The sequence below is a fragment of the Centrocercus urophasianus genome, unplaced genomic scaffold (assembly GCF_019232065.1).
Source record: "Centrocercus urophasianus isolate 14NV4802_14NV808 unplaced genomic scaffold, USGS_Curo_1.0 seq_16, whole genome shotgun sequence".
Lineage (NCBI taxonomy): Eukaryota > Metazoa > Chordata > Aves > Galliformes > Phasianidae > Centrocercus > Centrocercus urophasianus.
In genome coordinates, this window is record NW_024884711.1 from 22,009,800 (window position 1) to 22,024,388 (window position 14,589).

Genomic DNA, 14,589 nt, shown 5'->3' on the forward strand with positions numbered 1-14,589 from the left:
AGAGAGAGAGAGAGAGAGAGAGAGAGAGAGAGAGAGAGAGAGAGAGAAATCTCTCCACTTTGCTTTTTATAACTGAATTATTTCACCATTTATATTCTCATGGATATTTCAGGATTTAAACTAAGGAAACGGCGCATCACTAACGAGCCTACGGGAGGAACGGGAAACTGCCCTCACTTGCTGGAAGCCATCCCATGTGAGGAGCCCTCATGCTATGACTGGAGGATTGTAGGGCTGGAGGAGTGTGTTCCTGACAATGAGAAACCATGTGGCCCTGGTACTCAGGTGCCTATCGTCATCTGTGTCAACAGTGATGGTAAGATGCTTTTTCTAATGTTCTATACCAGCCCAGACTGAATATGGTAACATGCAATCTGAAAGAGAAGCATTTATTGTTTCTCTCAGATTTCTCAGTTCTTGATAAGAGAGAAGTCCTTTAATATTGGATTAGTGGAAATGCTAAGTCACAGCTTGAACCAGTGATTAAGCATCTGGTAGGAAGGCAAGGCCACCCCAGGGGAGCTCAGGTGCATGCAATGCACCTGAGTTACTGGAAGGGGTGGATCCTCTGAAAGGAGCAGAATCAGGATCTATCCCTTCCCAGGCCTTATTTAACAGTTGGCAGTGGAGACAAGGGTATCTTGCTGGAGATCTCTGTGTACTTGGGGCTTTCCAAAGGTAAGTAGCTTCTTTCCTTTATTTTGTTTCTGTGGCTGCAGTGTTTGTGCAAATCCTTACTTCCTGCAGTCCAAGACCTTGCTGCTCTGCTGTCATTGCTGTACTTTCTATCATGTTACAATTTGTTAGCTAAGGTGGGCCCAGTGGTTTCTTTAGAATTAAGATTCTTCACAGCAATCAACCTATATAATGTAGGTTTTCAGAGGTTCCTGAAGAGACTTTGAAAGAAGTATATCAGGAACAGCTACTGTTTTTCAATAGGTCAAATGTATGCCTGCACTGACTTGACTGAGTTCCCTGATGTAATCCCACTAACAATTTACTGATTTACTGAGGACAGTGCTAAATAAAGTGTGAATAAAGTAATACATATTTCAGTAAGCACATTAGAAAGAAAAACAATAATGTAGTTTCTGGAAAGCATAGTTTGATGTGTGCTAAGAAGTTGATATGACAGTCCAGGATGTCTTGCGTCTTGAAGAGGTCAAAAAGAATACCACTGTTATTCAGTCATCCTTCTGTGTGGGGAAAATAGTTTTTGCATGACATAATTGTAAAAGTGAACTTTGAAAACTGTTAATGAAATACTTCAAACTGTAGGAGACTCAAGAACTATTGTTGGGAGAATATTCCTGATTCGTTATTAGTATTATAGTCTGCTCAAACGTAGCATATGAATTACATTAATTGTAATAACGTAGAGTAGTTACAGTAAGAGAATTTGAACTCCCTGTGGAGGATTAAATAAGGAGACACCCCTGGTTTTTAATAACTGCACAAAATATTCGATAATTGGATCAGTCAGAACTAGTAAGAGGTTATTATAGGGAGATTTAGATCTTGGGCTTTCATGCTTAACAACTTGGGTAGCAAGATTTTTGTTTCAGATTTCTGGATAATGTGACTTCCCATTAGTTTTGAGTAGTGGTATTTATTCATATTTAATGTTTGATCAGGGTAACTTTTTTAATAAATTGTGATAAAGATTATGTATATACATTAACTACATGTAATTATAAACATAATACAGAACACGCAATGAAGCTACTTTTATCTGTATTTTATGGATAGAGTATTGCATTCTGATTCATTCTTACGGGATTTGTTTGTGCAATGCATAGACTAAATTTGGCCAAATTTGTCTCAAAAGATTTGTGACTGCATTTTTTTATTCCCATTATTAATCTTTTTCTTTCTGTTTGAGTCCTTCTGAATTGTGTGGCAGTATATATTACTGAAATTATGTAGGCATTGTGTATATCAGCAATCTGTTCTAGGAGCGAGAATTCTAGCTTTGGCTATGTGCCAGTTAGTCTTTGAGATTAAATAGTTGTGGGCACAGCTTCAGTGATAGGGTAAATCATATTGCATTTGCAAAGATCCAATCACGAAGATATGTGTTCAATATCTTGTGACAGAATGCAAAAGCAGTGGAGGATAATGCAGTGGATTTTCCCATCTTTTCATCGCAATCCCTTACTTATCATAATAAAAGATGTCCTGTGATCTTCATCGGTAATATGAGGCGGATTTTGCTTAGGACTCCTGAGAAAGAATAGCATGGTACAGAAAAAGCAAAAAAAAGTAAGGATCAACCAACCTCATCAGTCTGTCCCTCCAAGCGAACTCTGATCTAGTGTCTCTTTAATATGCCTCTGACAGTTCTCATCCATTGAAAATTCTGTAGGCAACTCCTAAATATTCCTCTAAATGCACACCACTACCTCTTTCCAGGTAGCTCCCATCTAGTCCAACTCTGCCATACATATCTCTCTTCACCAAACACTGGTTGCAGGCATTCAGATTGCACTCTGTAAAAACTGGGTGAGAAGCATCTTGCAATGAGGGCAGTTTTGCTGCAAGGTAGTTTGCAGTAAACTAAAGTTTGAAGAATGCTACTCTAGCACTGTATAAACATCATGGTTTAAATCATCATACAAAATTTGGAATATTCTCTTTTTTTTTTTTTTTTTTTTTTTTTTTTGAACACTTCTTGAAAAGGACTAATTGGTTGAGTGGTGTGGTTCACAGAATGAAAAGAAGGGATGCCATTCAGAGAGATCTCAACAGACTCAAAAGGTGGGCCTGGGCGAACCTAAAGAGGTTCAACACAGCAAAGTGCAAAGTTTTGCACTTGAGCCAGAGGAATACCAGGCATATGTACAGACTGGGAGGAGCAATCCTTGTAGAGAAGGACCTGAGGGTCTTGGTGGATGAAAAACTTAACAGTGTGCTCTTGCAGCTCGGAAAGCAAACGGTATCCTGGGCTCCATCAGAAGAGGGGTGGTCAGGGGGCTCAGGGAGGTGACTGTCCCTCTCTACTCTGCCCTTCAGAGGCCTCATCTGAAGTACTGAAAAATACAGTAGATTGATTTGCTCTGTTTCTCTGTAGCTATGGCAATCTGTGAAAAAAAAGTTGTTTCAAAAATATTTCTGTGTGTTTTAAAGACTTAATCTACAGTGAGAGACCTGGCCGATTCTCCACTGTGGCGGACACATTAGTGCTGATAGTATGTAAAAGAAGCAAAATTCTGACAAATTTTCCTTCAAATCTGCAAAATTAACTGCTGGTGAAAACGTTTACCAAACAATGGCTTGCTCTCTGTATTTTCAGGTTTTTGCCTTTGGGCTGAAGTCTAGCACAGGTACCAGCAGTGGCTGTGGCCTTAGTGTGTTTCTGATCTTCAGATACTAGCTTGAGATTACTTGCTCATTTTTGTAGGAAGGTTTAATTATATCCATTTACAGTTTTTATAGCATAATGGCCTTTGTACCACTGCATATGTCTATTGATAAAATGGATCTTACTTCGAAGGGGAAATTTCCTCTGGACCTTGTTCAAGCTCACTAATTGTTGGGTTACAGTTGGCTCCACAGAGAAGGGGAAGAACTCTACTGTTCTGGCTCTCAGCCATGAGTGATGGCTGGCTTTGGAGAGGGAGCCATGGCAACAGTAAGGCTCTCTGTGTATGTGCAAATGCCTGCAACTCTTTGAAATAGCAGTATTGTTTTTAAAGTTATCTAAGCAAAAGATATACAGATGTCTGTTTATGTAGCTGAGGGCCACAATTTCTTTTATGGTTTCTGGTCATATATGGATGACATGTATCTGTTAGGCTTGAGAACAAGTTTAAAGCCCCATTAACAGCAGTGTATGGTGATGTGAGCAGTGCCCTTTTTGTAAAAAAATAAGTGTTAGTAGTTTATTAAAACAAGCAGAAAGGGAATGAACCTGTTTTGCTTAGATTAGATATAAAAACTTCAAACAGATTAGATTAACTGCTTTGCATGGAGTGGCTCCAACACTTCAATCCAAAGAAGAGCAGTGTGAATTTCCTTTATTTCTGTTATTTTCAGCCAGCATGATCATCTAGAAAACTATAAGAAGGTCCTGTAGGAATTTATCACTTTATTTTTCTCTAGACTTGAAAACACTGATTTCTGAAATATTTGTTGTTTTTTTTACTGAATTTTTGCAGAAAACATACATCTTCATGTATTTTAAATTCTTGTCCATAGATTTCTGATAACATCTATATTTCATTGAATAATTTCCAACTTGTGGTTTTATCTTTTTTTACAATACATATCTATTTAAATATATAGAGGAAACTTCAAAGCAAAGAAACTGATCTGCTGGTGCAACCATTTTTACTTAAAATATTTTGGATAGTTTAAAATATGGTACTTCCTGTATACTTGAGGTTTGATTGATATATCTGCTAAATGAGTAGCCGTTAATCTTCGTTCAGTTTCACAAAGGGAAAATGCTGAGACTGAATGGAAGTCTATAGGAGTGCCTATGTTTAAAGACACTATTTCTTTTGCCATTTCTGTTATGTGGCTGTGCAGATTAAAAGAAGAAACCATCAGTCTAATTGGATTTTTGATGATTATTTAATAATAAAATACCTACTTTGTGTCACTTTATGACATAGTTCTTTAAGAAGAATAAAGAGCCAAATTCAAAACCTAATTACATTGAATTATTGAGGTAATTCCACAAGAGAACCAAGAACAGATTCTGGCCAATGCTCAGCAGTCAATTAGTCAAAAAATACGGTGGCTAATGACAGTTTCTTTCAGCACATACTGCCATACACTTACAGGAACCTGGTTATATGTGCATTAGTCATCATTTCTCAATATTAATTTCCCAGCTAATGTCATTATGGAATTGATTGAAACAGTTCTTTTCTGCCTGGCAGCTTTTTGGCAGACTATCGTGGACATTTTAAAGAAATGTATGATGTGATGGATGCTTTGTTCTTAATTGTAAATATACAAGATATATAACATATGATACCATGTGCTTGTTTTGTTTTGGCTTGTCTGACAACATAAAAAATGAATGTTTTTATTGGATGCAAACATCAGAATTTGTTACTGATGGTAAAATACATTTTTTAAAGTTTTTAAAATTGATATTCTTAGAGTACTGGAATGTTTCATACATTGGATTCTTAAGACATTTCTACTTAATGGGATTTGCTTTATTAAATATAAAAGAACACAAGGAGAATTTAGCACACAGTACTGCTGAAAGTGTATGGAATCAGGAAGTTTTATAATCGATAATTCTTCTGTTGATGAAAGGTTGCATTTAATATATCATACTAATTCCTTTTCTATCTCTCATCCTGACATTAGGGAAGTGAACATACCCCTATTCCACATCACAATGGATGCTTTTAGTGTTTGTACAACATTATGTAATTTCCTTCTGTGAGATCACTTAAATACCTCACTTACCACAACAGATACTGAAAAAGTTAGCCTGGATTGTGATGTGATGATTTCAATTAAAAAAATAAGTAAAACAAAATTAGACTTTCATCTAGGTAGTGCAGTCAACTATTACAACTGATGTCATTACAGTACACTTTTGTTTCCAGTTCATCAGATGTATTTGAATACGGAGTTGCACTTTATGTGAACAATGCCTATAGTGATGTTAAAGTCTACAATGAATATGGTTAAGTTAAAAATAGTTTTAACTTAAGCTGGTTTTTATTATGTCATAGAGAATAATTTTGGCATCTTAGTCAGATGATTTTGCTTTACATTGTTACTTATAAAGTATCTTTGTGGAGAATTATGTATTTGTGTACTTAAAACTCATTGGGCATTCAGGAATAGAGAGTACTGTAGTAGGAAACACAAATATTTTCAAAATATAACATAAAGAGTGCAGCTACATGTTTTCAATGATGCACACTCCTAGTAATCTGCTTTTGGTTTTGATGGAACATCTGGGTGGAAAAGCAGGCAGTTACAGTAACTGCTTGCAATAACAGTAGGCAAACTAGGAGGGGGGATTTTGATGAGTAAGTTTTCATTTTCATAGCAACCAGCATAGCAGAAACTCTGTCCTGATTAGACTTTAAGCTTTATCGTAGTGAATGTACAGGACTGGCAATTGTGGATGCATTTTTAACTATTTGGGTTTGGGGAAAGTTAGTTTTATGCTTTATATTCTTTTCGTGTGCCACTTTACATTTTGCTTCAACTTTGTTAGGTAAAAAAAGTATTTATGGGCTTCTGGTTGGATTATAAAACTGAATTTATAGAACCTGATAGATTATATAGATTATAGAACTGAATTCAATAGTGTTGAATTTTGGTCTCAGATTTGTGTTGTAGGTTAACTGCTTAGAACCAGGCTCAGAAAATACTTGCGTTGTTTTTTAATGCATAGCTGTAGAAGATGTTACACGCATGTATATATATACACACAAATAATTTTATATTAGTATTATATCTATAAAATAAATGCAATTTTATTGGGAGATATTACAGAATACTGATCAGTAATGTGTATGATAAAATGTTCTAGTACAGTACAATATCATTAGATATAATGGGAGTCAATTTTTCGTCCAATGGAAAATGGGGGTTTCATAGGCCTAATTAATTTTTTTTCTCACTTCCTGCAAACTAATGCTGTATTTTTCTTAAGTGTTGAAACTAATATGTTGAGAAATTATCACATTGAGACAGAATAAAGAATAGGAATTTATTCTCTCTTTTTAAAGCCTTAAGGTCCTCATTTTTACCTTTCTTTCAGTTTTTCATTTGTGTTGAGCACTGATTAATATAAAAATCCTCTTACCAGCCAAGAAGTATTTGATTTCACAAAATGAGTATTTTTGAGGTAATTCAAAGAGCCTGAAGATAATGTGTAAATGCCTTCATTTGAATTATTAAACCCCCTTCAAACTAAGAGTAAAACATAGCTGCAATGATTATTCCAAATCAGAACAAATGGGAAGCTCTCTCCTGTGTTTCCATTGATCCATTCCTATTCTGTGGGATCGGTGGCTTTTGACAGAATTTCAGCTATGTACACCCACAAAAGTGTTACAGAGGGAAAGGAATAATTTTATACATTAGATCTGATGAAACAGGGAGTGGAAAACAAGAGGGAGAGACTGGTACTGTCTAAGCAGTGTGATTAAGAGCTGGGGAAAGTTTTGTCCCTGGTGTTTTCCAGGACTTACTCAAGTGAGAGAAGGGAAAACATAAAACGTCTGGATACAATCAAGACTAGAAGTTAATTTGGAGACAGATTCAGTCTGCTGACAGCCCAAGGAAGGATTTGACAAGAAGATGGAGAGAACTTCATTGGGCTGGGTGGAAGGGGCAGTAGGTAGTGGACTGGAATTAGTGTCTGGAGAATGAAGCTGGATAAGAAGCATGGAGAAAAAGAAATTATTCCTTTTTAGAACTGGAATGCAGTGTGTTGGTCTACTCCAGCTTTAGTCTCATGAGATCTCTGGGCAGAATAGTACATGTTCCAGGATCAGTGCAATACCTATGGCAGAATTACTGTTTTTCACTTGGCTTCTGTTTTAAACTAGATAATTTGGAAGAAGTAGTAAGTCAAAATTAAGAAATGTAGCTTGCAAAGACAAGACTTTAAACAGTAGGAAATTTAGGTTGTTAGCCTATCCTAAGGAGGATGTAGCAGATGAAGTCTTTAATTATTTAATTGTGCTTACATGATGTTTTCCTCACAGAACCTGCTACTGATTTGTGAAACAGATATATCTCCTTTGGGGATTAAGGGGCATTTCGTAGTAATGAATGCTTTATCTTTTAGACAACTAGCTTTGGTTGTATCATTCTTCAGGGTTTCATTTTGTTCTTTTTCTTAAGCATGAGCAAAATATAAATATTACTGACCTGTCACAAATAAAGTGTTTGGAAAATAAATGTAAAACTTGGCATCTGGTAGCCATCATAGAAAGATCTTAGGGAAAAAAAAATTACCAATTCTGTTTTAATAATGCTTTTAATTAGTGTGTTGTAAATAAAACATAGGCTCAGGCTTTGAACAAAGACAGTAGAACTGAAAATACCAAACAGATAACTATAAGGAGCTTCTAGTCTGTGAACTGAAGGAGGAAGTAACCCAGCAGAAAAATAAGAAGCATGTGATTACACTATTTAAAAATAATAATAATTTAAATAAAGGCCTCATACAAAGGCAACTTTAATGCTAGCATTTACTACTGCTTAGCTTCCTGATTGCAATAATTAATGGATTAGCAGTGTAAAGCTTTCCTAAGGAATTATTGGATACCTGGTATTATTTTAATGGTTTTAGGCATATATATATATATATATATATATATATATATATATATATGTACTGATATTTTATAAATAACAAGCTGCTGCATTAGTGTTTTTATGAGGAAAAAATATTACAATCTACTTAAAATCCCTTGTTCTGAATATCTTAGAGTTTGTGCGTGTGTGTATACACACACAGTAAAAAAAGGAAAGAAGCCTAAAAAAAGGGAAAGAAGCCTAATTTATCACTGGGTTGCAAGTGATTTATCAAGCAGATGTAAATCTATCAGATTTCTGAGAGTTTTTAGTGTTGCATAATTTACTAAAGCTTAAAAGTTGTGACGTCCCTAGATTCTCAAATGTGTTCCTGTTACTTTTCATTTTCCTGCATGGCAATGATATTTCCTTTATTTAGCATATGTTTATAAGGTATAGTGGTATTTACCTCTGGTTGCTTTACTGAGAGCTCTTTCTCTGAATACATATGCTGAGAGGCTGGTAAAAAGAAAAACAGTGGAAGTGCAGGTTAGTCTTCTACAGAGGAATTGGTTATGAAAATATTTCCAAAAGACAAGATTAATTCACAGTCTGAGCAGCCTAAGGGCATGCTGTGCCTTCCACTTGTAATGATGAGAAGTTATTCATTGCAAGATGGATAAAAAGATGTTCTCCAAAGACTGCATTTAATCTGGCAGTAGTGGGACACTGACAGAAGCATCCACGAAATTAATTATAAAACTACTCCTCAGAAATGTGTAAACATGACAGTGGTAGTGATCCCCTTTACACCTCTTGAGTCCTCTGTTTTAACTGTGATTGAATTGAGCTGTCATATCACATACAGAGTGACAAGTCTCTAGAGTGACTAGCTACAGCTGAATGAATAACACAAAGAAAATGTTTATGATAATCTTTTACTGCATAAAATATTTTTCCTTATTCTTGTAACCTTTTTAGGTTACAGGTATACATGAATTGCAAGAAGCATCCCACATCAATGAATTTGCCACTTTACAGCAGTATGATACTAGATAATTGACAAACTGGAAACTTTAAAGTTCTGTCAACTGTATGTCATTAGTCATTCTCATCATCTGTGGGCTATGCTTTTGCATGACAGAGAAGAATGATATTTAAATGTTGAAGGACAATATTTGGTGAAACTGCTACGCTGGAGTATTTATTAATAAATTTGTGATGCAATATTGTGAATTGCTGAGCTTAAATTTTTGAAATTATCCTCCAAAATTCATATTTATGCAGAATATTAGAAGCTTGAAGATCATAAAAGTTATAGATAATTAGTGGTTCTTCAAAAATAGGCATTTTTGGGTAATTGTCTAAAATATAAAGATTTGCATCTCAGTGTAGAGACTGTTGAAAGGATTGACTAGCAAGCATTGTCTTTCTATGGATATTAAGGTAGCTGTCATGCTTTTCAGGCTACAATTTTTATAGTCTTGCCTGTTGTTTCCTTCTCACGCTTCTGTTTGTAGCTTAGATCCCTGAATGTTAATCAAATTTAGAAGAACATCAGAATTAAGTCATTTTTGATTGAAAACATTGACATTCCTTAGCTTTTCCTAAGCTTGTTCTCCATTCAGTCATTGGAGGGAAGAGTGAAATGTCTGTAATAATACTTACGCAAAATGCATGTTATAATTTTCAGAATTGTACAGCTTTCCACTTGTTCATGTCTGATGCATTTAAAAATCTGATGATACCCTTAGAGAAATAATTCCAGTTCCTTTTATAAACAAACAGATATAATGCTATTTTAAAATAGATTAATCTTTTGTTTTCCAATCAATACATCCTAAATTCATTACCAATGTTCAAAATTGCACTGCAAATATTTCTAGAATCAAAGACATTTTTTTTCACTATTATGCACAGTAAAATTTCTGTAACACTTTACAAACAAATTGAGTGATTTATTTATTTATTAAACCCGTACTTTTTAAAGAATCTTTTTCTTGCTTTATAAATTGTGGTTGGGAATAGTGAAGTCTAATTTTGAGATTGCCTGTATCTGTTTATGGTGAATTGGTGTTGTCAAGTGTTCTTAGAAATACACAATAAATTTTAAAGAGATCTGATCTTCCAGATTTGCATTTTCTTATTTCCTTATAGCTCTTTCAGCACTTTTTCTCTTTTCTCTACTCTGCTTAAAATGGCCTATTGGTCTGACATATTGATCTTGTTTGGTCCTGAGACTAATATTGATTTTATTCTCAATGGCACCATAGCCTGTCATCAAACTTATTTTTTCTTTCATATCAAGATTGCTTGATTGGCTTATCTGATGCTAGAAGGCAACTGCATTTGGTTATGATCAATGTGCTTGCATTCTCTGTTCTTTATCATACTTAGTAAAACTACAGTAATAAATGAACTATGAAAATGCTTCAAGTACCTGTCGAGGTAGGAAAATCTTACACCTCTTGTTAGGAAACGTGCAGATACTCTGCTGGGATCTTTATTGAAAATACTGAACTGGTATTCTTGTGTTAAGAGTGTGCTGTGCTATGAAGTGAAGCTGATTTTTTGCTAAAAACATATCATCTTTGTACCCTTGGTAGTGAATGCACCCGAGAGCGCTGTTGGAGCTGGCAGTTATAGTTGCAAGGGTACTCTAATATTGGGTCAATCATGGTAATTCAGCTAAGCGCTTGAAAACTGGAAGAAATGTCACTTTTATCTTTATGAACAGCAAGAAAGAGGACCTAGGCTGCAGCCAATGAGCTTCATTTTGATCCACTGGAAGGTAATGGGACAGCTAATTCTGGAAACCATTTTGGGGCGCAGGAAGAAGAACTGCACAGGAGTAGTCAGCATGGATTCACCAAGGGGAAGTGATGCTTGACCAAGTTGATAAGCTAATACAATGAAATGACTGGTCTGAGGATCAGGGGGAACAGTGAATATAGTCTTCCTAAACTTCAGAAAGGCCTTGGGCACCATCCATTCTAAGACTGTCATAGAGAACCTGTTGAAGTATGAACTGAATGAGGAGAAAGTGTGATGTATCAAAAACTGGATAAGCAACCAGGCCCATGGGATATTGGTCAGTGGCACAAAGTCTGTTTGGAAGCCAGCAGTGGGTTCACTCTTGTTTAATATCTTCATTAATGATCTAGATGATGGTGCAGAATGCACCCTCAGTTAATTTGCAAGTGGGGAGTGGTTAATATGCCCCATGGTCATGCTGTCACTCCAAGGAACCTGACCCTAAGGCATTGAGTACATGCTGGGAGTTACCAGTTGGAAAGCAGCTCAGCAGGAAAGTACCTATGAGCCGTGAGGGACACCAACTTGAACATGAGTTACTGATGTGCCCTTGCTGCTAAGGCAGCTAACAGTATTCTTGGCTGCATTATTACCAGCAGTTCAAGACAGCTGATTCTTCTCTACTGAGCACTGGTGACACCACATCTGGAGTATTACATCCATTTCTGGGCCCCTCAGTACAAAACAGACATAGACATACTGGAGTTCTGTGGAGGGCTACCCAGATGATTAAGGGCCTGAAGCACCTCTGCTGTGAGATGCAGAGGTGCAAAGGTGCATATGTCAGAACAGGCTCTTTGTCCACTGCCAGGAGAAGTGGAAATGGGCACAAACTATGAAGTTCCCCATGACCATTAGTAAGTGCTTCTATATTGTGCAAGTGAAGGGCAACTGGCACAAGTTGCCCAGAGAAGTGTAGTCTGCTCTTTGGAGACATTCAGAAGCAATATTAAACTGTATTAAATGCACATGTGAATTCTCTTATTCAAAATTCAAGTGGCCTAAACTCTGTTTATTAAGATGTTTTACTTTCATTCTGAACAAGGATAGCCATGCAAAATGTTAATACAGTTCAACTAATCTCCTTTGAAGTCATATTTTAATTTGCATTAATTTTCAGTATTTCTGTTTAGATGTCTTTTTTTTTTTTTCATTCAGACTCATAGTATTACCAATAGCCCATTCAAATACAGTGCTTTGATGGTATCAGAACTAGTGAAAAATTTAAAATTGTCTACGCTAGTAAAGATAATCTTTGACAGTGTGCATAATACACAATATGCACTGTATTTTCTCAGTAACTTACCATGCTGTATGGAAGATAAAAGGGCTATGTAACTTATTAAGGCACTGTTCACACTGGAGGTCACCCTCGCTGTGCCTCTACCTGTACAGTAGAGGAACTGAGCTCATCTATAAAAACGATATATTTCCTTTTTATTGAAAGCTTCACATGTAGCAAAGTTTATGATTTGTGGAATTGATATTGGCATGTCTCTCACAACCAGTTAAACAATTCTGTATGTAAATATATGCAGAATTGGAAGACTCCACATTTTTGGATGAAACATATATAATTTAGTTGTACAACCTGACTAACTCTAGAAAAGAATAGTGGAAAAAAATAGGATAAATAATAAGTAAAACTTGAATATGGCTGCCACAATGTTTTCCTTTTTAAGATGACAAGAAGTTTCTTCTCCTTTCTTATTTTAATCTTCTTTGAGAAAAGAGTTCAAGGGTAAATAAGTTTGCACTTTTGTGGTGAAAGAATAAAACGTGGCTTTCTTTTCCCAGTCAAGTATCTCAGGTTACTGTATTTTTAAATATCTGAGTTAATATTTTTTTCATATTGCTGTTTGGTCTGACCTTCCTACATATGTGACAGGCAGCACTGCATTTTACACTGGAAACATTATTTGAATAAAGAAATACTATTCCTTTCCCTCATTTTATTTCTCTCTGTCAAATTTAGACTGCATCTACATGACTGTAATTCTGATAGATGACTCTAACTAATATAAAAGGAAATACATATGTTCTTCTGTTACCAGACATGAAAATGGGATTACTGGAGGCATTAATAATGCATATGAATGTGTGAGTTTATTATTTTTATCAGTTATGCCCAAGTGATCTGAAGATATTTTCTACCTGAAACAGTTTAAGAAAGAAGTATACACATTCTTAATTTGCTTCAGAGTTGTCCTTTTGTGGCTTTCATTATTTTGAAGTAAGGAACATTGAGTTTGACTGTAGAAGTAACAACTTTATAAACAATCAATACCTTACCTTTACCTGATACGTTAAGGAATACTAAACTTGATTTCTTAGCAAAGGATCACTTTTCTTAAAAACTGTGTGAGACTGAAAGTTTGGATGAACTAAAGGACAGGAAAGATTTTTTGGAACAAGAACTATCTCATGTCAGCAGCAGAATGTTTTTCAAATATTTCAGCTTTTCTATTAATTACCTGTGTTTTACAAGTGTCTTACCTGTATCTGCATTCTTTCTACAGATCTGCCAATATGTTGTATTGTGAGGAAGGATATCAAACATGCTAGCATTTAACTAGAGCTGAGGAACAGTGGAAGAATGTACTAGTCTACTTACACAGAAGCAATAGAAGTGATTGCATACTTTACTTGGAACTAGACTTTCCTATCTCTGTGGGGATTCTTAAAGTCAGTACCTTTCCACTACTCAAAATTCTTTTTTGCTTAAGGTGAATACTCAAGATTGTACATAGTCATTCATCATCAAGAAGTTAATACTGCTTGTAAAATTAGTGTTCCATGTTTACATGCCTGGAAAATATGATGTTTGTTTAAGAAACTAAAATCTCAGATTTTTTTTTTTTTTTTTTCTCAAGATGTTTACATGCTGTAATCCTTCCTTTAAGAAACATGATATGGTGGGTTTCCAAACTCCCAGCTATTTTCCTTTTGGGTTTCAGTTGTTCCTGCAATGATAGTTTTTTTCCATTGCAAGTGTTTGCTTTATAAAAGTCTAAAACATTTTAAATTTTAACTTCGTATTTTTGAAGGTCTTTGCATTTCCTATTATTTGCATAGTGAAGGAGGAATCGATGGCCTTCCCTGTGTGTTCTATATATGCAGTCACAATTCGAGTAAATGATATGAAGGTTTATGTACTTGTGCTGACACAATTTTTTAAAGAATCCTGCTATGTTTATGAAATTACGGCGTTGATTTATTTTTTTTTAATAATGGACTTGACTGCTGGTTTTTTTTTTTTTTTTTTTTTTTTTTTTTTAGTAAGGAGTACTGATATTTCTTGAAATTCTTCAGTGAAACCAAAATGACAGTACATTTTCACACACACAACTGTTTACATTTCAACAGCATTTTCATATCATTAAACTATTAGAGCAACTTTCTTATATTTTTGCATAACCAACAGATGTGAGAAACATTGGAGTATTTGTCTTCATCAAAATCAGTGCCATTTCTATTTAGACTCCATAGAAGAAAATGACTTCAAGAATATTAACTATCAACTAATTAAGACATACTTAATTA

The 14,589-nt window shown here is 35.2% G+C and overlaps 1 protein-coding gene across 5 annotated transcripts in view; it reads left to right on the forward strand.

The window, feature by feature from the left end:
• THSD7A (thrombospondin type 1 domain containing 7A) overlaps positions 1-14,589 on the forward strand; it is a 254,779-nt gene that overhangs the window by 161,433 nt on the left and 78,757 nt on the right. For all 5 annotated transcript variants that reach the window (XM_042817387.1, XM_042817391.1, XM_042817389.1 and 2 more), the window contains one exon: positions 113-316. In XM_042817387.1, the coding sequence (XP_042673321.1) occupies positions 113-316 (204 nt within the window). The remainder of the gene's footprint in view (positions 1-112; positions 317-14,589) is intronic.